The 24243-nt window shown below is 45.6% G+C and overlaps 1 protein-coding gene across 8 annotated transcripts in view; it reads right to left on the reverse strand.

Moving 5' to 3' along the window:
• Positions 1-560: 560 nt before the first annotated feature.
• Positions 561-24243, reverse strand: part of Prosap (SH3 and multiple ankyrin repeat domains prosap) — a 72179-nt gene continuing 48496 nt past the window's right edge. For 3 of the 8 annotated variants that reach the window (XM_070210202.1, XM_070210203.1, XM_070210201.1), the window contains 9 exons: positions 11355-11480; positions 10963-11294; positions 10649-10817; positions 10243-10437; positions 9976-10042; positions 7926-8366; positions 6314-6887; positions 4306-6252; positions 561-4239 (listed from right to left, as the gene is read on the reverse strand). In XM_070210202.1, coding sequence (XP_070066303.1) covers positions 2532-4239; positions 4306-6252; positions 6314-6887; positions 7926-8366; positions 9976-10042; positions 10243-10437; positions 10649-10817; positions 10963-11294; positions 11355-11480 — 5559 coding nt within the window. In that variant the 3' untranslated portion in view covers positions 561-2531. The remainder of the gene's footprint in view (positions 4240-4305; positions 6253-6313; positions 6888-7925; positions 8367-9975; positions 10043-10242; positions 10438-10648; positions 10818-10962; positions 11295-11354; positions 11481-24243) is intronic. The other 5 variants (XM_070210204.1, XM_070210205.1, XM_070210207.1 and 2 more) reach the window with 3 other exon arrangements.

A 24243-nucleotide genomic window follows, 5' to 3' on the forward strand; every position in this document is an offset into this window, starting at 1 on the left:
CAAGACAATAGGAGGTCATCAAAGAATGCAGGGCTTGTCTAAGTTGAATTCTGGGCGCAAGGAAATACAAAATCCTTCATGCATCGAAAACTACAATGACGCAATGGATGTCCTTTGGACAGCTGCATATCCTGCTTCATACACATCGCTTAACACCTGACTCGTCAGGATCCGAAAAGATATAGCCTCAGGTGTTCCCTAAATGTTTTTATGCAGTTCGATAGATTTACTCATTGCAATCCTAACGCACCAAGTCCTTTGCAAGGATTTCGCTGAGATAATGTTTTTTTATGAAAAGGAAATTCTAGCATAGATTAGGTTCGTAAGGACCAATTCCGTGCAGCCACCCTTTGATGTAATTTTCATTCATATTTATTGATTTCTTTATACGCATGTTCATAATACATAATTGCATATTTTATGACTTAATATAATTATATTCCACAATTGTAAATACATTCAATGTGTGTGTGTATGTATGTGTGCTTCAATTGTTTAACATTATAAATGTGTATAGCATATTTATCATATTCGCTTACTTTGCATGTACCCGATCTATGTGTATGTGTGTGTGTTTTATATTATATGGTATAGTTCTGATAGGTAGGACGTGCATGACAACTCGACATGGATATATCCACGCAGTTAACTTAAACATAAAACAAGCTTGGCTAAAATTAGAGGGCTAAAAGGGAAGAGGGTTGGGGGGCAGGTGTTGAACTAAAAACGATTTACAAATAATTAGAAACTATTGCGGGAACTAAATAGTGTGCTAAATCTAATTAGAGTTTAGCTCTGCCAATATTCATGTATATGTGCGTGTGCATTCGTGTGTGTGTGTGTGTGAATGCATGTATGTATGCATGTATGTATGTATGTGTGGGGCTATGATTAATAACTTTTCAACACTTAGATGCTAGTGCAAAGGTGCGGCCTGCCAATACTAAATGTTTAAATATTTAGCTTATTATTATTATTAGTTATAAATTATTTGCGACACTTTCATTTAACGGGTTTTGCTTAAACAGTGTAAATGCCTTTGCCTGTTGCCTGTTTGTTGCATTAGTTGAGTTTTTAAATGTGGTTAATTGCTAGTAATCAATGTTAAATGTTGCACGTTGCATGTTGCACGTACTATTATGCAATAAAATCAGCCTTAGTTATAATAATTGTTACTTGTGAATACGCATTTCTGTGGGTTCATTTGCGGCAAGTGCCTGCAAATACTTGAGAACCTCTTTCAATTTCAAAATTATTATCGTTATATTTGAATTATATTATCTTTATGTGTCTTTCAATTTTACTTTGTAATACTTGCGCAAGTTAAAGATTCTCTCTAAAAAACAATTATACAAAAAGGGCGTTAAAAGTATAAATCTGTAAATTTTACTACCAAAAATGTACGCTTACAAAAGTTTTGCCGCTCGTTATAAGTTATATTAAATATGCTTTTTAAAAATGCGTTCAATTGTTAATTAGTTAATTACTTGCAGTGATTTAGTTAAGTATAGTTTACTGTATTTCATTTGACTCGACTCGACTAAATGCCCAAATTCAAACTCTATTAGTATCATTATTATCATTATTATTATTATTATGATTACTTTTGTTCCTCTAAAAAGTAGCACTAAACTTTAGATTAGATGTGAGTGTTGAATGGTTTGTGCATTCGAACGCGTGAATATTGATGAATGGATGGATATTGAAATGCAGTTGAAATGCACTTGAAACAAAGTTCTAGCTTCTAGTTAAACACTCGATGCTTAGGCTAATGATTAACGCTTGTCACGGGCATTTGTTGTGGAAAACCATAATGCAAACATTTGTGATTGAGCATTTCCACAACAGTTGCCAAAATTTCCACTTGTGCAGCTCGAAAACAAACTGAGTCTTTCGTAATAGGTTCAGTTTGTTTTCAATTTTAAGAACTTAATGTTTAAGATTTACATAGATTGAATTTTACTTAAATATTGCAAACATGTTTCGAATGCTCGATTAAAAATATTTCAATATTTTTGCTTCTTCTTTTCACTTTCCTCTACTTTGCTGCGTTTACGCCGCAAACATAAATTTATATCACACGCAATAAATATAATAAAATAAAAGAACAATTCTTTCTTTTGTTTTTTTTTTTCGAAATTAAACAAATTAAAAATCGTGCTCGTGCCATATTGCGTTATTAACTAATTACCTTTTTGTTATCGTGATTTTTTTAGTATATGTTTTTACATGCTTTGAACTTGAATGTTATTTTTTTATGCTTTTCAATTAAATGTTAATTTTACTAATATACATCGATAGCATTTGCATACATGTTGCAATTAAAATTGATTCGAAAACATGTTGCTGGCAACATGTTGCCAAGGTGCGCATGTGTGTGTGTGTGTGTGTGTGTGTGAGTGTGTGTGTCGTAATTTCGAGTGCAGCTATTCGTTGTGAATGGCAATGACTGTTTGATGTAATTCTAGTTAACGTTTTAACGTTTTTGGCAAATTGTTGAATTATCGATTATATACTATATATCGATTGCTTTAGTGCAGTCTGTGATGATTGGCCTTGGGCATGGCGCCGACAATGCGCACACGGCCCAAGGTGCCCACTGCGCCAGCGCCAGCGCCACCAGACAGCCGCTGATGCTGCTGTTGTTGCTGCTGCTGCTGTTGTTGCTGCTGCTGCTGCTGATGTTGTTGTTGCAGCAATTGCAGTTGCTGCTGGTGACGCTGCTGCTGCTGCAGTAGCTGCTGCTGTTGCTGCTGCAGATGTTGCTGCTGCTGCTGCTGTTGCTGTGGATGGTACTGTGGCGTGTGTTTGGCATCGTTGCAATCACAGAATTGCGGCGGCGGCGCCAGTACCAGATTCTCGGTGCACAGCTGCAGATTGTTGTTGCCCGGCTGCGGCACAGCAGCAGCAGCAGCAACGGCAGCAGAAGGCACAGCCACCAGTTGGCCGCTGGGCAGCATGCCCACAATATGCGTGGCCATCTGCTGCTGCTGCTGCTGCTGCTGGTGGTGCTGTAGATGTTGCTGCTGTGTTGGCTCACCGTCGCTGTCTGCCTCGAGGGGCGGCGGCAACTGGACCAGCGAGACGGCGGTGGTGCGCGTGGCGCCACGCTGCATGGCAATGGCCGCCGCCTGTTTACGCGTGAGCGAATTGTGGCGCTGAAAGGCCTTGGCCGGCGGCGACGGACTTAGCTCGCCGTCATCATCATCCAGATCGGAGCGCTGCTCTAGCTCCGAGTCGTGGCTCTTGTGCAGCTGCTGTTGCTGTTTGGCGACCAGGGCGGCAGTGCTGGCGCCACCAGCGGCCGCTGCTTTGGCTTTGAGTATCTGCTGCAAGTGTTGCTGATGCGCCAGTTGCTGTTGTTGCTGCTGCAGTATCTGCTGCTGTGTGGCAATCAGCTTCAGATTGGGATTCGATTGATGATGCAGCTGCTGCTGCTGCTGTTGCTGCTGCAGCTGTTGCTGGTGATGCACATTGGGTATGCGGCCCAGCACTTGAGGACTGAGCACCGGCTGATTCGATTTGATTTGAGCTGTTGCTGCTGTTGCTGGCAGCTTGTTAGCAACAGTTGTAGCTGGCTTGCTGCTCAGCTGTTGCTGCTGCTGCTGTATGACTGGTGCATGTTGCTGCTGCACTAGTTGCTTAACTGTCAGCGTTGTTGTTGCTGCTGCTGTTGCTGCTGTGTTGTTGCTGCTGTTGCTGTTGTTGTTGTGATTGCCGCTGGCATTGTTGTTGAGATTGCCAGTGGATGTGGACTTGGTGGCCGCCTCGTAGGCAGCAGCAGCGTGGGCTACATTTGTGCCCGCGTTAATGTTGCTGCTAGCTTTTGTGTTGCCAGTTGCTGTTGCTGTTGCTGTTGCTGTTGCTGCACCAATACTGATGGTTGTCTTGGCCAGGGGCTTAGCCGGCGGATCGGGTATGGTCTTGGGCTCTTCGACAATGGTCACGCTTGGCTTCTTCTTGATGGTATCCGTGGGCTTGCCAACGCCCGTAGCCAGTAGCTCCTGATCGCTGCTCACGCCGGAACTGCTGTTGTCGCACTCGTCCTCGCCAGCAGCAGGCTGTGGCAGCAACTGTTGCGGCTGCTGCGCCTGTTGCTGCTGTTGCTCGTCTTCCTTCTTGAGGAAGCCGTTGGGCGAGGACTTGGAGGTCTTAAGATTGCTGCGTATGCGCTGAATTTCCTCCACGGACAGCGAGTGCGAAATGGAGGCACCTGAGCCAGAGGCAGAGCTGCTGCCGCTAAAAAGGAGCAAAGAGAAGGAGTGAGTGGCAGGAGTTCTGTTAACAGCTATTTGTGGCACTTACCTGGCCTGACTGTTGCCGCTTGTTTCCGGCACATCGAAAAGCGCAATTTTCTCATTGAGCTTCGTGTTGCGCGCCACCAGAATCGAGTTCTCATCCTCGCCATCCGACTCGCTGCAGCTGTAATCCGGCTCGGGAATGGGCGGTGCCGCGCCAGCTGTGGCACCTGCAACAGTTGCCGTTGCATTGCCATTCGCCTGCTGCTGCTCTTGTGCGGCAGCTGCTGCTGGCGGTGGTTGTGGCGCCGGCGGTGGCGGAGCTGGCGGCGATTGAGGTGCTGCTGCTGCTGCGGCTTGTGCTGTTGTCGGCTGTGGCTGCTGTAGCTGTGGCGCCGCATAATGGGAGCCGGCTGAAGCAGGTGCCTGGGCACGCAGCTGAGTGGGCGCCGCATATTGACTGACATGTTGCTGCTGCGGCTGCTGCTGTTGTTGCTGTGAGGCGGCTTCCTGCTGCGGCTTCTCCTGCGCCTGCCGTAGCTTCCAGGCCATCACGTTGCGCAGCTCCTGCGGCGAGGCATAGATCTTGGCATTGGCCGATGGATTGAAGCTGCTCTGGACGCCATCGATGGCCGCCGAGGTGACTGCGTCGTTCTCGGCGCGCTTCTTCAGCTTCTGTTGCAAGGATATTGTGCTCTCGTACTCCGATACGCTACTGCGCGTCTCCACCTTGACCACCTGGCCGACGGGCGGCGGCGGCGGTGGGTGATTGGGCGGCGGCAGCACTGCTCCACCAGCAGCAGCAGCAGCAGCAGCAGCTTTGCTCTCCTCCTTGTGGCCCGCCGTGTTGAGGCGCTGTAGCGAGGCGTGCAATGTGGCCACGTCGTCCTGCGAGTGGTGGCCCTTGCCCGCCGCCTGCCAGATGGACGAGGCGGAGCCGTGCAGCTGCGGCCCGTGCAGATCGGGCGTTGAGTGGAAACGCTTCAGATCGCGACCGCTGCCAACAATCGCCCCACCTACTGTGGGCGTGGCCACTGGCTTGCCGCGCAGCGTGCCATTACCGTGCTTGCTCCTGGCCGTCTTGCGCTTCATCTCGGCTACGCTGCCATAGACCAGCGGCCCGGTGCGCATGGGTGAGCCATTGGCAGCTGGGGGCGTGGCGGCACCACTGTCCGTGCCCGACTGGAAGCGCGAGCTGGTCATCATGGTCGCATAACGGCTGGCGCTCGAGGCGCTGCCCTCGCCCTGCTGCCGCTGGAAGAGCTCCTCCAGCTCGGCGGCGGTTATGCGGCTGGATGTGGGCCGCGCCTTGATGCTGGCCGTGCGCAGCTGTACCGGTGTGCCCGGATGTGTGGGTGTGGGCGTTGCAATGGACTCCACCGAATTGGATTTGGTATGCGGCACCTCGTCCTGCTCCTTCTCGCCGCCATTCTCCAGGCCGGCGACCATAGACTTGGCCCTGGCACGTCCCACACTAAGCGTCGTCTTGGGATCACGTCGTGGCGGCATGGGCGCCATGCGCACGCTGCCACCGCCGCCCGAGGCGGAGCTGCCGCTGGCATGACTGCCCGGGCCCATGGACATCTTACGCGGCAGCGTGGCGCACTGGCGGTGCGCGCTCTGCGGCGTGCTGGGTCCACTGTTCAGATGTTGGCTGCCGGCGCGTGCGCCACTCGGCAAGTACTGAGCGCTAGCCTGCATCTGGAGCGGAAACTGTGGCGAGACAACGGTCATGTTGACCAGGGCGCCCGCCGAGCGTATCATCTCGACGACCTGTTCGTGCGAGGCGGCGCTGACATCTTCGCCGTTGATGGTGAGCAAAAAGTCGCCCGGACGCAGTCCGGCCATGTCAGCGACACCGCCGGGATCCACGTCATCCAAGTACTGCAGCGCCGGAAAGCGCTCGGAGGGACGCAGCTGCATCAACTGAGAGCTGGCCTTGGCGCCGCGCAAAATGAAGCCAAAGCCGCGCTTGGCTCGATGCAGCACCACGGAGCGGGGCGCATTGTAGGCCCTGAAAGATTCCAGTATGTGGATTAATACGTGATCTGACATGAATAAGAAAACAAACCAACCCTTTCTTGATCCGAGGCGCTGTGGCGCTGCTGTATTGTCCAATGGAGTTGTTGCCCATGTGGCCGCCATTGCCCTCCGCCAGATGTTGCTGCTGCTGCTGGCAGGAGCCGTTGCTGGTCATCGAGAGCGAGGGCGACTGATGGGGCTGATGAAGCAGCGTGCTAGAGCTGCCCGAGTGCCCGCCCAGGCTCAGTTGGGGCGAGCCCTGGTAGGAGGCGGGCTGTGGCTGCAGCGGCTGCTGCTGTTGTGGAGCAGCCATGCCCGTGCTGGCGGTCATCACATTTGTGATGTGCTTCTGGCGCAGATTCACCTCCTGCACGCAGTCGGCGGGAAAGAAGCCCGACTGATTGGTGCCGCGCACATAACCTTCGAGCAGGCCGCAGTCGGTGCTGCCCACCACCTCGATCACATCGCCCGGCTGCAGCCGTATGTGACCCACTGTATTGCCCGCATAGGGCTCCATGCACACCACCGTGGTGCTGGGATGCCCGATCGAGCAGGCCGCCGAATCCGAATTGGTGCCCACGCCCGACGAGTCGCTGATGATGTCGCTGGTGTCGCCCAGCGATTTATCTGTGCGGATGGCAAAAGCGGAAACTCAAGTAAGTCGGCAGGTCCACGGACAAATGATGCGACCAGCTCCGTGCTGCAGCCGAAGCCACAGCCGGAGCTGGGAGCTGGGCAGAGACAACATTGAGTATGACGATTACATGCGAATGCAGAGAGTGGAAAGTATAATACAGGCGGAAGGAGAGGTGAGCACAAGAAGCAATGCGTTTCGAGACATTTGTGAATGTGGCTGTAATAATTGCGTGGCGAATCGCTTAGACATGGTCGAAATTGCGGGCGACTCATTATTCTGCAGTGTGAATGTGTCTTTAATTAATCTTCAAGTGAATGAGTTGTTCTATTTGCCTGCTATTTGGTAACACTCGGCGTTGCCCGTGCAACGTACTTTTCATATGATTAAAGTCTACTTTCCACCCAGTTTCCGATTCTTGGGGTGAATTTCTCACCTCTATTTATTTGTTCATTATGTCTTAACTGTCGGCATTAAACATCAGTCAGTCAGTCAGTCAATTAATCGGGCAGTCAATCAAACAGGACAAACCGTCTTATTGGTATAGTTAGATATATTAAGTGTAAATATGACTGATTCGCATGATTCACTTGGCCTAATGAATCGTTGAACAAGCTATCGATAACTGAGTCACAGTGTGAATTTGTAATCAATTAAAAACGTGCTTAAGTATATTGATAAAATCGATAAATATCATAAACTGTTTCTTTTAAAAACAGGTAAAAGACATGCACTTGTGGAATTGGATTACATAAAAAATAAACTATATTCTTAAATTAAACTAAAGCTAATATGCATGCTTGAATCGTTGCAAATTTAATACTTGACCTCTTCTTGGGTTTATACATTGATCATTATAGTAAAAGCAGAAAATATGTACAGTAATACCGAAATATATTTGTGTGTTTGTGGCTCTCTCTTAGTAAACCCTAATCCTCAATTGATTAGGCTCCATTTTTAAATTAATTGAAATTATAAATAAACTTAAGGAGAACTTAGGTAAAAGGCGAAATCAAAGTAAATTCCATTACCTGTCACAATGCTGATGTCGTCCTCGTGAGAGCGGTGTCCCGACGAGCCCTCGGATAGGCTCGAACTGGCCGAGCTGTAGGCGCCCAGCATGTGCTCCGATGGACAGGGCGAGGGCGGGCCGTGCAGCTGCAGATGCGGCTGCTGGTGCTGGTGCTGGTGGTGCAAATGCTGCACGTGCTGGTTATGGTTATGGGGCTGGTTCTGGGTCTGGTGCGGCTGCAGCTGCTGCAGTTGCTGGCGCGAGAGCGTGCCCATCAGACTCCCGCCTCCGTTGCCATTCACACACATGCCGCCACCTGGCCCGGCACCAGCGCCCCCTGCACCATCCAGCCCACCGGCAGCCGCAGCAAGCAGCCCAGCGCCAGCGGCCCCGTTGGCGCTCAGCCAGCCGATGCCCGAGCGGCGCTTCGGATTGTAGCGCGGTGGTCCCCGGAAGGGTACTGCGATGTGGATAGTAAGGATAGTTTGCGATTTATACGTGTATATTTGTGTGTGTGTTGTGGTTATTGTTCTTGTTGTGGGAAGAGTTTTGTCAGTCGCAGCTAAAGAGCTGAGTTTATGTGTCGCGGTGTTGGGGGAAAGGGCTCTGATACATATATTTTTCTGTTAGCTATGGTTATGTATTTTTGTCACATTTTGTGGCCACGTTTGTGGAGAAACCATCCAGATTCCAGGTTTATGATAATGGCTTATGCGGGCTTTGCTAGGGATGAGCAAATGTTCGATAAAAGACTGTCATTAGCTAACAGCTGTTAACTAACATAACTGACGCATGTTAGCCAGAATATGTTATTGCTCAACCCTAGCTAGCTCTACTCAATCTAGAATCTAGAATCGGGCATACTCTTAATTAAAAAAAAAAAAAACAAAGAAAATATAAAGACAGAAAATAAAGGAAAAATTTCCTAGACCATTTCCTATGGATGCTAACACTTGGGATCGATACACCAAAGGTTCTTCTGTTACTTACTGTACTTACTGATCTGCTGTATGAATGTGGCTCAAGGCAATTGACCGTAGGATAAAGCAAAATGTAGCAAAAAGTTGACATTCTAATAATGTGCAAAAACAAACTAGCTAAACAATATGATGTATAGGTTATGTATGCTGTATGAATACATCGATAACTATATTTATAAATGGATAACGGTAAAAATTTAACAAAACATTGAAAAAGACAGCCAAGAGAGACACAGACAGAGAAAGAGAGAGAGAGAGATAGAGAGATATATAGACGTGGCAATGAGGTGTGAGAGTCAACCGAGTACACGAGCAAAAATTGAAACAAGTTACAGTTACGAATAAGAACTATGCATATATATATATATATAGAAAGAGAGGTAGTATATATAGAAAATATATCTCAAGCAAATGCAAAAATATGCAAGGCAAATACATATAAAATCTTGTACATATAGCGTTTGTTATATAATAGCAGCCAAATTTGTATGTTAAATAGATATATGTATATGAAAAATGATTTACGATTCGAGGAGACCTAAATGATGAAATGATTTGTTGATATATGATTTTGATATGAACAGTTTAAGTGTCTTTAAGAACTTAACATTTTTTAAGGGATTTTGGGACTAAAAGTGATTAAAACAGAGCATAAAAATCGATTGGAATTGATCTAGGCTATAGATACTATAGATTGAGCAGAGGAAACTCGAGAAAAGTAAAATATAAATCAAGGTGTGACCAAAAAAAAATGGGATTAACTGAGCGGTAAACGGGGCTGAGTATGAGTAAAAAGTACAATATGGCAATGTCAATGTCGAGTACGAGTCGATTGGGATTGGTCGATGCGTTTCAGGAACGTTGATATCATGTTTATTATGCGAAATTGGTCAAAATCACTTTGGCCGTTTTCCACAAATTTGTTGCAAAAAAGTACTCTAGCTCTTACAGTTCGGGCTGAATATGGCACATCCATCAATCGAGTCTGTCATTCGTTCTTTAGATTACGTGAAATGATATCAACGTTCGCTGATTTGTGTGAGTGCGAATGAATGTTTGTATGATTACGATAGGCTCGTTAGCACTCACCAATATCCTCAGATTTGTAGTTCTCAATTATTTCGGCAAGTTCCAAGTTGCCAGCGATGACAGCAACCTGAAGAATAAAGTTATATTAGCCCAGAATGAAACCAGAAGCTTGGCTAGGCACTAAATTCGGATTGACTACAAGCAAAAACTACGTGAAAAGTACCATGAAGACAACTAGTATCTTATAAGTATATACGAGTATATTACGATTAACTGTAGCTAAAAGTGTGTCAGACTTTAATTTGGATTCGTTTTTGTTTTAAATACCTGATAGGGAGTTTGGTTGGCAAAGTTCTGGGCACCGCGTTGTGCGCCGCGAAAGAGAAGCATTCTAGCACAAGCCTCTTGGTTGTTAACAGCGCAAACATGCAACGGGCTGTTACCGGACGCATTGCGTCCATCCATGTCAGCACCGTAGAACAACAAGTGTTCCAAGTGCTGCACCAGGCCATGCCGACAGGCCTGAGCACAGTTTAACAATAGTTAGGCAAGCGTTTAAAGTTAGACAGAAGAGAAGTAAAAATCAATTAGCAAACAAATTTTATATCTTTCCCAGCACCAGCACCAAAGTTTCTCTCAATTTGGATAGGGAGCGGGGGCTTTCACAAGAACCAAAAAAAATATATATCAATAAATAGAAGTCGTAAAGCTATCTGGACCGTCACCGACTTACCTGATGCACCTCGTTCCAGCCCTGGCTGTCCTGTATGCCCAGCGTGGCGTGATCGTGTAAAAGGCTCTCCGTGATCTTGGCCTCGCATTTGCGTGTTATGGAAATGTACAGGGGCGTTATTCCACGTCCGTCACGATAATTGGGCGAGGCGCCCAGCTCCAGCAGTGTGCTGCATAAAATACATATGACAATTAATTAAATGTTTAATCAGGTTTTCGGTCATTATTCGATTCTAAGGTGGGAATATCCCGCTTCGTAGCCAGACAGTCAGTCGGTCAGGAGAAATATATCCCAAATAGTAATAGAGGCCTCACCTAACTGCCTCGAGCGAGTCATGTTCGACGGCTCGATGAAGCGCCGTGGTGCCATCCTTGGTGCGATAGTCCAGCAGAGCACCGCCATTGACTAAAGCAATGAGCAGCTTGTTGGGCTTCTTGGCGCCGGTGGCCACGGAGAGCGGCGTCTCGCCGCTTTCTGAGCAATGAAAATTGGGATCGAGGCCCTTGGCACACATCTTGGCTATCTTCTCGACATGCCCGCCATTGATGCACTCCAGGAAGCGACGCAAATTGGCGCGTGTGTGCAGCGCCTTCAGCTGGCGTTCGTCCAGGGTCAGCATCTTATACACGCGACGCTTGTACTTGAGCTGTGGGGCAAAAGGAGATCGGGTCAGTTGAACGTAAAATATGCAACTGCTGCAACTTACCTCCAGATAGCCAACTGGTCCATTGAATGGATAGTCGCCCAGGCGTCGTTCCTCGTCCAGAAATTTGCCCGCCTTGCCATTGGAGGGCGGCGCAAAGAGGCCATAGTTGAAGCTCTCCTTAAGCTCCTGTAAGATGACAAAGGGAAATAGATGAGTCCAAGTCGCGCTGCAGTGTGAACTGAGTGCTGCTCGTCCATCAGGTGTGCCATTCACGTGCTCAAGTTGTTCACTTTACACACGCACAGCCCCTCATACACCCACACCCATCCGAACACCCACACACAAAAGACTTCCTGCTTGCGTTGGGTGTAGCAGCAGATGCGGGCGCCTCACAATGCTGTCGCTAATGAGCGCGTGACAACAGCGCCATCTAGCGTTCGGCATTGCATGTTTAGTTATACTCTGTTTTTCAGGTGAAAAGGGGTATATTGCTTTCGAGCAATGTGCGTGTTTTAAAGTTACAGAATATAAAGAACGTTTATAACTGCCTTGGATTAAGTATTTATAGCCTCGACAAGTTTTTTTACTATAAACAGAGTATCACGCAGTCGCTTCCACCCGACTTTAACGTTCTTACTTTTCTAACGTTGCCTTTAAGTGGCAATTTCTTCTGTTAATTATACAAAAAAATGCTCTGGCACTAACAAGCAACACAGCCAACTTCCGTAACATTTTCCAACGCAATGGGAAAACTCTCACTCCCCCTGCCGAACCCCCTCTATATATATATATGTATAGGTACTCATGTATATCATTCGCCCTGCAGTCTCAAGTGTGTAACTGGTGACATTGCCAGTGCATTAATTATGCAAAGTGCGTGCTATGTGCACACATGTGTGGCCAGAATTGGGTTCGGATTAGAAATTTGGTATCTGGTTAGGAGTGGAGACCTGACTGTTTCCCTTAGGCAAAGCCCATAATTCGTAATGTGACAAATGTGGCCGTTAAATGTGGCATAGCAAGTGCTAGGGATTTTCCTCTTTTGCAGATGTTGTGTAGTGTTGTCAAAGCATTTTAAAAATGAGAAAACTTTTTATGGTCCCGGAACAAAAATCAAGTAAAAGGTTGGGTTATATATGACGTCTAATTAGACTATGACTATTGTTGTATAAGATGTTAAAGAAGAAGAAGAGAGACAAGATTCCAACTGAATAATTGAGTGTGTGGAATAATGTTGAGATATAGAATTAATCTTAACAATATAAAAAAGTTGTTAGCTTTTGGCTCTTTCTAATTCTTGGTTCTATCAAACTTTCACATTTCGTTTTAAGCTAATTCTATCCAGCTGCCATAAATATGTAAAATGTTAAACTAGCCACACGTAACTCGTCATACGTAAGAGTTATTTCCGGATCTTAACTGCTGCTATGTAGCAACAAATCGTAGCTATGCAGCCATGTCTGTAGAATTCGCCACCCTCGGCGCAATCATAAATTTCCACCACACAAACTAAAACGCCCCCAAATGCCGGGCGCACCCTTCCACCCCTGCCCCTATACACATTAACTGTTGTGCGCCAAATGGGTTTTATGGCGCCCCTCGTTGTCGCTGCTGCTTCTTCTTCTCCTTTAACTTTGGGCAACTCCCCCGTGACATGCGCCACATGCAAATTGCAGACACGTCTCGCCCCGGCCTAAAGCTGCCATCGGATTTGGATTATGTACTTCGACTTGGGGTTTCCTTGCAGGGGCTGTTTGCGGGCGCCCTGCTTAAAGTCAACTTGTTGGCGCAAATTGCATTTTTATGAGTTTTGATTTCGATTTTGCAATCCGCACGGCACGACTTACGGCCCTGGCCCTGGCCCTGGCACTGGCCCAGAGAGCGAGGCTAAAAAGTAATTTAGAATTTTTGCTCATTTTGTTGCGTTGCTGCAGCTCGTAAATTCCGCTGGCTGCAACGAAATTGGGGCACATGGAATATTCCTCTTTTTTTTTTATTTTTATTTTGCATTCGATGTATTTGGTGCTTTGGTGAAAAGGCCATAAATCAATGCAAAGTATCCCTCAACAACGAAAATGGAAAGAAATGGTAAGCTGGCCGAAGTTTAAATACCCTTGCAGACACGTCCACTTTAATGCGTTACACGTATTGTTGTTAAGGTATCTTATAAGAGTATCCGAGTCTGCAAAATAGCCCTCAAAAAAAAAAGGAAAGAAATGGCAAGCATTGCCGAAGTTTGTTTAGGGATCGAACCCACGTAAAGACAAAATATATATTTTATTATTTTAAATAATGCATTTTTTATTTATTCTAGCTGACAATAAATTGCAAGCAACATGCAAATGCAGCCAGCGGGGTGGGAAGTGGGCTTTGATTTGCCTCAGCTGTTTTTCTCAAGAGCGCCAAGAGCGTAAATGTCAATGCGATGCGCACTTGCAGCAAATAAGAGACTTCCTGTTCCAATAAGAAAAGGCAACGCACAATGGCAACAGCGACAATAACAACAGCAACAACAGCAACAGCAGCAACAAAAGGCATTCATTGATAAATTGTCAAACAGTAGTTGTTGCCGGGCCTGTTGCAATTGTTTGCAAAGACGGACAGTTAGATGGAGAGACAGGCAGACAGACAGTCGAAAGGACGGACAGACAGACGGCACGGTCAGCAGGTAAACATAAACACAGTGCCAGCAAAAAGTAAACAGCCAGCCAGTTGGCCAAGTCAATTGCAATTGGGTCGCTACAATTGGCGGCCATCTGTTGCAGTTGCCGCTGCAGTTGCTGCTGCTGCTGTTGCAGTTGCTCGTAATCTCATTCTATTGCAGCAATTAGAGTCGCTGTTGCATTTGCCGTCGCCGTCTCGCGCCACAGCCTGTGTCTTGTGGCAGGCTTTACATTTATGGTCTCATTAGCGTCAGCATTTGCTTTGCTTTAGGTTTTCTTATTTATTTTCGTATTCTATTTGGTTTTGGCATTCACATGCACAGTTTGACAGCCACAGCATAGCTTAAACTTCGGTTTCATTTAGTTTACTGTACGGCCAGGCCACAAACACCCACTGCAAAAAGGTATCGAATTACACGGCACGACCAAATGCCTTGACAAAGTCGACAAAGCCCCAAAGGGAAGAGTCAACCAGATGATAACGGAAAAGATGTCGCCGCACAGTGGGCAAAAATACAGTTTACATGCTGGTTAACATTTTCAATGCGAGCTACTTTTAATAAACCCTCTTAGTCAAAATGTATCTTGTCTAAAATCTGTTGTAAATAAAAATAAATAAATCCAAGACTATTTCAGATCGTATACAAATAAATTGCATTAGGCTGCTCTGGCAATCCTCTGACATTTTGCTTAGATGCATACGAAATCCAGCCTCGTATTTTGAAAAACTTCCAACATTATTTTATTATTATGCAAAAATCGTAGGACGCACCTCGTGCGTGGACCTGAACTGGCCCAAACAAACGCAGCTTTAGGGCTTAAAAACCTAATCGTTCAACCCGTTTGCTGTCTCATTTTTCAAATTAATTCTTGTTTTAGCTAAGCCTTATTTCATCTTCTCTATAAATAAACTCCAAAGAGCTGTTCTTCTCTGACTTCTCTTCATATTTATTTACCATTTCCTGTCCCAAACAATTCTGCTGCGACCTTCCCTGCAAAATCACTTGTGCAAATTTGGCTATCAAAATGAATAAATTCCATTAAGAGTGTCAATAAATTAAAATTAATTTGTTAGTCAAGCAATAAACAAAAAATAAACCATCTGGTTTTAGGTCTGGGAAGGTCAATTAAAGTCTGATAAAATTGTAGAAAATGTTGAATATTTATTATTTATTACATTTGATGGCTGTCAGGGGCACATCATCTTCATCGTTGGGCCATAAACTGGCTATTATCTAATTATATAGTAGACACTCTACACACTCTGATTATCATAATTCTGGGCAGAAATGCCTTTTGATGGCCAACTGTCATTGCCTGCCATTGTGGCAAGCAGAGCCGAAGGCGCATTTAACGCTTCGCTCTGCAACATTTTGCGTCTGCTGCAACGTCTCAAGTTGCGGCCCAAGCGGCTTCAACATCAATTTATGTAATCTGAACAATACACAGAACTGAACAGAACCGTATCGGGAGCAGGGGGAGCCGCGATCGGCTGAATATGCCAGGCACATCATCTTATAAATTTTGCTCGTTGGCGAAGATGCCTGTGGTTAACCGCAAAGCGCAGACGGCAGGCAGCACGGTCGGAGGGGGTCAAAGGGGCTGCGAAGCATCGGAGGCACTTTGAATTAGAGTAAGTTCTGCGGCCAAACAATGTGCAGGCGCAGCCAGAGCCACAGTCCAACACAGTCAACGAAACTAGAGTTGAGCGCGTGTCGTGTTGAGCACAAAATCCAATTCGTGTTTGCAATAAGACTCAACACAAAACCAAAGATCAACAAACTGCTGCTAAATTCCTGCAGTAGCTTATGACAAATAAAAATGCAAAACCTGTGAAGCTTTCCGTTTTGAGAGCTTTCACTGTAGTCCCGACACTCGTGCAGACATCGAGCACGCGCCCATCTCTAGCACAGACGCTCAGCTCAGCTACAGCTCGAGCTGGAGCTGCGTCCTCCCAGCTCGAGCTGGAGCTGCGTCCTCCCATGCTCTTTCCTGCATCCTCCATGTTCAGTTGTTGCTGTCGCGCCATAAAAACGGGTTTCGTTTTCGGTTTCGGCGCTTTGAGTTTAATTGAGTTTTGTTTTGTTGTTTTCTTTGGCTGTTCGCTGTTAGCTGTGTGCTTGGGCGCATTCTTGACCAGCTTTTGGCCAGAATTGAACTTGGGTTGCGGCGTGGGCGTGGCATTGACAGTTGACACTCGCTTTGGGCTCGAGCTGGGCTCTGAATTTTGTTGGTTTAATTTATGCGTGCATTGGCCTCGCGATTGCTGTCATTTTATTCGGCTTGGTTGCAATTTTGGCAGCAGCAGAAGCAGCTACAGTTGCAACAGTTGCCGCTGCAACTGCAACTTTTGCATCATCCGCCTTTAAGTTGGGGTCAATGACGCGTTGCCGCCTGCAGAAGACAAGCAGCAGCCGCCTCAAAGCCCTACAGAACACTAGACAACACAACACAATGCAACAAAAACAACAACAACAACAACAACTTTACAAGCAAAGCAGCCGCCTGGCTGCAAGGATGGGCCTGGCCCAGGGCCTGCCCATGGTTCGCTCCTTGTTGTTTAAGGGGCAGGGCAGTCAGTTCTGTTCTGGGCTTAGTGCCTGTCTTTTTGCTTATCATAAAAAACTAGTTTCGTTGCGCTGCATTTCGTGTTGCAACATGCAACAGCATGCGGCATGCGGCATGCAGCATGCAGCATGCAGCTTGTCATGCCCACCTACAGCTAGCGCTGGGGCCAGGAGCATCTTCGTCGTCTTCTGATTGCCAGAAGAAAGTGTTGCAAGACGCTTTGACTAGTAAATTGGAGGCCGCTCTGCAGAGGCGCTGACTAAACATTTATCAGCGGAGCCCATAGGTGCATTGAACTCCCCATCCAGTAGAATGTGAACGTATGCATGTACACTCGGAGAAAGACACAAGTGTTTTGCACTCAAAGCAAATATAAACGAGGACAAAAGCTGCTCAATAAAATTCTTGTTTACAGAACTTTTTTAAGCCAAGCAATTTCTAAATACAAGACTCGAGATATTTTAAAATCCATTTAAAACGTTTTACCTATTTTTATTTATTCTTAAAACATATTGAAATCTCTGCCTGTCTCACTTGTGGCTGTAGCGCTTTTTCTCTAAGTGTACCTATGCAATTTATTTGCCCCCAGAGCTGTGGGCGTGCCCGCCGCCCATTCGCCATTCATATTTTTACACTCGACTGCATTTAGACAAACATCTTCCCATCAGGTCTGTCTCGCTTCGGCCCACCCCGCACCACACCTTGTCTACCTGCCTCCCTGTGTCGCTGTCTTTCTTGCTGTCTCGCTGTCGCCCTGGGCCAAAGGACATTGACAGCAGCCGTCGAAAGGTAAACTAAAAGTGCAGCAAGTAGTTGCCAAAGGATGCGGACAACATGACAGTCACATAGCCATCAGCCACGAGCCATGGGCCACGCGCTGTAAATGCGATTGCAGGCGACAGGCATTGCAATAAAACAGAAGAGAATGTCACTAGTCTCGGTAGAGAGAGTGAGGGACAATAGAGAAAGGCTTTAAGCAGAGCGGGTGCTAGATTGGCAGACCTTTCAGATATTAACTGTTGATGCCTGACAATAACATCGCCTTCCATCTCAAAATGAATGGAAAACAGGATGGGTATCTAGAATTCTTTTAATTTACACTTGTGCTGATATTTTTTATATGTTCGTCTAACACAGCTCCACTCAGTTTTTGGCCAATTGGGTGCTATACGATATAAAGCTGAAATATATTTTTTCAGATGTGAGGAGCAATATGAGGCACCAATTTGATATCTTAAGATAAAATGGAGTTTATTTGGATCGATAGTAGAAGAGATGTATACTTTTAACTAGACTGTTATTCCTGATTATGAATGGGGTCGGTCAGCGTTATTCATTTAATAAAGAGAAATTGGATTAGTCTCAGCTTGAAGTTATCTTAATAATACAATAAATTAAATATCACCATGCAGTTATTATCTAAGCTGCACTTAAGCTAAACTATCTGAAATTGTTTGCAGTTAGAGTGTAAGCGGTTTTCTCTCAAAATATATGGTCACATTCAACATATTATTTCGAGCCGACTGAAATGTGAACTACCTGCTATTTCCACAGTGTTTCACTGTCGTTTCCCCCTCGCTGATATACCAGCAATATGTATTTTAGCTTCAAAGGTTAAACTAATGCGGCTCACCTAAACAAATTTCTAGCCTGCTTTCTCACATTAAGCATACCGAAAACAGAAAAAATAAAATCAATATTTACACAGACCAACAAGGAATGCTGCTGCAACAACAACAACAACAAAAACAAATGTACACATTAAACAAAAAAAACACACATGTATAACGGTTATGATTGTTGACTCCGGCAATTTTAAAAGGGGAACAGAAGCTGGAACTGGAACTAAAACTGGAACCGGTATGTGAGCGCCGGAAAGTACGTTACAAATTTGTCTAGGTCTGCGCGACGACAACAATATAAGAGTACAACAGAAACAACAGCAACGATAACAACAACGAAGAGACGACAATAAACAGGCGACAAAAGCTGCCCATTTGGCTAAAGCCAGGGTCTGGGGGCAGGGCAGGGCTGGGCACGGGAGCGGCAAAGGGATGTGAACGAATATCAAGATATGCGTCGTTGTTGTCGTGGGGTTAAAGTACCGTTGAAATGCTTTCAGCATTTTTCATATTCATAACACAGCGACAGAGAGGAGGTGCGCCTTGGGGCGAGGGGAAGCGAGCGGGGACGCATTTCTAGCAAACAAACTGAAAATAAATAAAAGGCATAAAGACGTAAAAGCAAAGTAGAAAAAAAAAAAAACAGAAGCAATACGCCGCCAGCAACTCAAGGGATGGTCACAAGCTGCAAGGGCTGGGCCCTCCCCAAAGGTACGGGTGCAATGGCATGTGCTTAAGCTTTGGGGGAGGGCAGGGCAGAGCAAGGTGGGCTTGGAGCAGGCTGGAAATACCTTTAGTCTGCTGCTACTCGCTGCTGCACAGTGAAAGGCCGCTGTGACTTTCCAAGTCGGATCTGCGGCCTGTTTCTATGTCAAAGTCATTGGCCAACGGTCAATGTGGAACAATGAAACGACACACACGACGCAACAACAAAAGCAGCAGCAGGCAGGCGACTGACCGACTAGGACATACTCTGTTACATTTCAGAAAGTCATCTACTCTAGTTGTGTATGGTCTAAATGATAATATACCTAGCTAATTTGCTCTCTCCAGATAGCATTGTACATAAATATTTATCAAATTGAGGAATTCGAAATTAACTATAGTTTAGGGCTGCGTATGATATAAAAGAAAATGTGCTTTAAATTAAATCTCAAACAGACGGATGTCGCTAAAACGACCGTCAGGTCATTCAGCCGTTTTCAATGTGTACAGGGTATTTGAAGAACATCAGACGAAAGTCAAAGCACGCTTAGCATGTCCAACTGCTCATGACTCGCGCTAATCGATTTGATGGCAAACGTGCAACTGCAACAGTCGCAACGATTGGCCAATTCCTATTGCCACTTGGCCACATTGGTTCTGACCACTTGGCTTTCTAACGTCCAACGTTCTGCGTTTTGCTATTTATGTCAGCCGTGTGCCTGGCCACTACTACTACGGGCCAAGCTGATCCGCCCCGCTGTCTATTCTCCCCGCTCTGTTCTGCTCCCACAGCTGCAGCAGCCACCTTGTTGTCAACGCGACGATGATTTCTTGAGCAAACTTTTCCAATTGCTCGCCATGCACAAGCGAGCATTAGACATTAAATTAATTATGGCCAACCGTGAAAAACAATTTACCGACATCTCTATCTCTACTTCTCTCTCTCTCTCTCTCTCTCTCCCTCCCACTGTTTGTTATTTACGCCCCCAACTGGAAAAGTAACCACCCTCCAGCAGCCGCGCAAGCAGAAAATTAAACATGTTTCGTCTATTTTTATTTTTGTATGAAACGAAATGTTTTTGATTACACTCCAGAAATGCGGAAATGAAAACCTGAAAACCTGAAGGAATGCAAGCAGAAAGACAAGCGGCTTAAGAGCTGAACTAAATAAATTAGAGATGGAAATTCTCTAGCTTTAAACTATATATTTTGTAACCTATTTTGGTCAATGACTGATTAAAATTTTTCTAAACCTCTTTGCCCTTTTCTATGCGATTGATTGTGGCAGCATCTGATCCGATACTCGATAGCAGCTATTTGCTGGGTCAATCATTCAATTTGATTGAGCTAAAGCAGTAAATGTTACTGTGTGTGATCAACTCAAGATTTAGTCTGATTAGACTCGCCACAAAAGCGCATTCCCCAATGGCCTGTTTAGCTGGCAATGCTGTTGGTCAGTGTGGCACGAACCGACTGAAGTTCGTTAGCCGCTGGCGTTGCCAGCCTTTCGCCTTGTAGATGCCACATACAAACGGACTGTAAACAAACGAAACTTCCGTCTGGTTGCACTTCAACACGCTGCATGCTGCACGCTGCAGGCGCTGACCCAAATAGCCAACTCGCTGCTCATAAAAAGCGCCCCGGGAAGGTGTGAGCGAGCGGAGGCAGCAACAAGCAGCTGGGGCCACTCTGACAGGCGGCAGGCGAGGTGCAACAAAAAGCGACTGCAATAATGTGTCACCAGCAGGCAGCAATTAAGTGCCTGCAATTGCCATCGATGAGAAATCAAACCGAGCAGCAACAAGCGTAAAGTTGCCCTTAAGTCGTTTGCCAGTCCCACCTCCAATCCACTCGACAGCGACCTCCCTCGAGGTGTCGAGTGGCAACCAGTTCCACTTGCAACACTCAAACAGTCCATCAACTTGGCCATCGACTGTCGCTTATTATGAAATTATAGACGAACACGCATTGCCAACAGTTATTATAGAAGAAAAAAAAAACGAACTAAAGATTGCGTATACGTCACGTTTGTCGCACTCAACGGCAATTACCCGACTTGCTAAAGCGCTTGGGGAGCCGCCAGTGAATGGAAGGGTGCGAGGTGCAGCCATCGGAATGGAGTCGACTCGAGGCGGCGCCGAACAATGCGAAAATATGGAACACTCAACTCTGCAGTTTCAGGTGTGAAAAACAAAAACACTCGTAAATACAATCAAATTCGTGAAAATGGAAAAGCGGAATGGAGAGAAAGAAAAAAAAGGGGGCATCAGTCGAGACTAGCAAATACCCTGTATATATTAGAGATTTTGCAACTGATGACATGTGCGTGTATCAAAAAAATTAAGTCAGGGCTGGAAATCGATGTTTATCGATTTTAAGCTAATGGCAGGCCCTATCAAAATGAGAGAATATTTAGTTAATATTTCTTATGCTTATGACTGTCTAAATCAACTCAGTCTGTTACATAAACTTGCCTAGATGCAACAAACTCTTTACATTTTTTTGGTGTGCAGGGTATACAAATTGCAGATAGACACATATGGGATATGGGATTTGGCATGTGGCATGAGGGGTCTGGTCTGGGCTGGTGTTGCCGCTGCTGATAAAAGCCACCTGGCTGGCGTTACCTTTTTATTGTACGCCTGCAATTTAAGACAAGTCAGTGGCAGGCTAACGTGGCCTAAACGAGCTGGTAGCTGCATTTGCCAGCTGCTGCTACTGAGTTCTTTTTCATTTTTTTTTCCTTCTGTCTATCGGTTAGTTGAGTCCCAATTCACGCAGTCGCCTCAATTTGAATCTCTGCGCTGAGGCGAGCGCCACTTGGCCTGCTTCACTGGCGAATCGCAGAGAAATGCGCAATAGAGAAGGCGGCTGCTTGCCGAAAAAAAAAAAAAAGGAAAAAGAAAATGTGGAAACAAATTCGCGTAGCGCAAATTTGTAGCACAGAACTTAACGGTAAATGTAAAAAGGGTGGCCGCAAAAGGTAAAAGCAACTTGGGATGCGAAATTTATGCGCGCTCAACAGTGGAGGCAGCTGCCAAGCCAAAGTTTTTCCAACATTTTCTTCTCGTTGTTGTTGTTGTTGTTGTTATTGCTGTTGTTGCTGGTCAAAGCAGTTAGAAAACTGACCGCAGCCATATTTGACAACGGCAACGGCAATGGAACGTGCTCAGCTCAGCTCAACTAGGAAGCCAGCAGCTTGTCCGCCCCGCCAGTGTCCATGGCCAATCTGAAATCCCGTTCTCAATCCCATTCCCATTCCCGTGCCGGTTCCGCATTAAATCAATCGCCAGCGAATCGCAGTTTCAAGAACTTTTTTCTTTTTGCCCACCATCAATCGAAGCACTTTAAACGGGAGTGGAAAATGGCAAATGGCCCGTTTGAGGTGCCCTTTTGGGCACGAAGAGGCGGGTGGGTCGTATTTTATAATTGCAACTGCAACTGAAACGAATCCATTAGCAAGTGACAATAAAGAGCTTGAGAAGTATCAACTGAAAAGAATGGTCGATACAGATATAAGAATGTATATAACTTATATGGTATTGATATTTGTAACACAGGCGATTCTCCCTATGAAGTGATTCTCTCAGTGGTTGAACTTTTGTTTGTTGATGACGAGTTAAGAAGTCTTAAGAAACAAAACAGCCTCAACTTATCGTAATCATATTTTCTGAAGATATGTCAAACTATGTTTGCAATCAAGTTTCTATCGGAAATTAATCCCTCAATTAAAACGGACAACTCATTTAGCCTGCGGCTAAATGTCCAAAAACCTGAGAGTATGGAAACAGAAAGCCTGTCTTTCTTATAGGCAGCATTTACTCGACTGTTAATATTAACATGTATATATAAGTATATATAACAAATTAGTTTTCTTTGTAGAAAGGTGCATTGGTAAGTAATATTCTTTGTAAGTACGAATATTTTGTATAACTCCTTGTAGGAATTTCATAAGGACTATAAAAATATATACCTAATGCTCATTAAGCATATGTCTTCTTCTATGTGTTACACAATGCTATGCAAAATTAAAATAGTTCTTTAAAGGCGTAAAGAGGTGCATAGGTAAACAATATTCTTTGTAAGCAGGAGCTTTTTTAGAACCCGATGCAGGAATTTCTTGTGTAACAGCTCGGTAGATTAGTTAAGTGGCTTTGGCTATCAGCTGGCCATCGATGGCGCACAGCTGGCTTGGGGCCAAATGTGGGGCCTGCCGCCACAAAAGCAAAAAGAAAAAAAGAAGCAAATACACATGCAATTTGGCAGGCCATGCACAAAATATCACAGCTCGTAAATCGACAGCACAGCTGAAGCCCCCAACTCCCCCTCGTGCTCTGCCTTTGAGTAGTCAATGTGTCCTCTGTGCTGGTTTGGGGCGTTTTTTGGGGCGTCGGCTGGCGCGCGAATTATGCCACCAAGCGGCAACAAATGAAATGAGCACCAAGACCAAACAAGAAGAAAAATCTGTGGATTGTTTTTCATGCATTGCCAAATTGGCCTGGCCTGGCCTAAGCTTGAGATGCAGCCTTGCAACGAGTTGCCATGTTGCAAGTTGCCAGTTGCCAGTTGCCATGTTGCACGTGCGCCTTGCGCCTGGCTTCCAAACGGGTTTTGCGCTCTGGGTTTTGCGCGCACTTTAATTTGCCAAATGGCAGCAGCGGCAAAGATAACTAAAGCCGCGCTTTGGAGACGGCAACTGGGACTAAGACCACGTCTACAACTGCGACTGTGCTGAAGGACATTTGGCGTCTGGGCAAATGAGCTAGAAAAATTGCGAAAATGCAGCCGCAACAAAGTAGAAAAACGCAGCACACAAATTGTGGCCATGCTTTGACTGTCAGGCCAAAAGGTAAGCACAAAATGCGCGCACACAAAAAAAGCAGAGCCAAGAAGAGTGCTCGACTAACACATACCCTGTTGCCCGGCGCTTTTTAAACCTATGCGTATTCTTAGCCCTATATTCTTTATTACTATGTAAATTAATAAATCGATCGTGTTGAGAGTTTCAACGCTTTAAGATGCTATTCATTAATTCAACAATCAGTCTTTATAAATGTTTATCATAGAACCTAACTTTAATATACCCTTTCTTACACATTTTCAATGCTTGCAGAGTATCGAAAAAAAGAGGCTAAAAGGAAAGGCAGCTCAGCAAAATTGTGGCTAAGTATCTTTGGCTTGTTTAGCTGCCGGCTGAAAGTTGTTGTCGTTGCTGTCGTTGTTGCTGGATGCGCTTGTGCTAAAGTCAATTTTACAAGCAATGAACTCGAAAGATATCGCTGCAGTAACTCCCCCCCCCCCCCCCGCCACTCCTCTCGCTATCCGCGTTTCTGTGGCTGCAGCCAGCGCCTGCAGATAGCTTGCTGGCGTCAAAGTTTTCTACTAGGGCCC

This window comes from Drosophila virilis, chromosome 5, assembly GCF_030788295.1.
Source record: "Drosophila virilis strain 15010-1051.87 chromosome 5, Dvir_AGI_RSII-ME, whole genome shotgun sequence".
NCBI lineage: Eukaryota > Metazoa > Arthropoda > Insecta > Diptera > Drosophilidae > Drosophila > Drosophila virilis.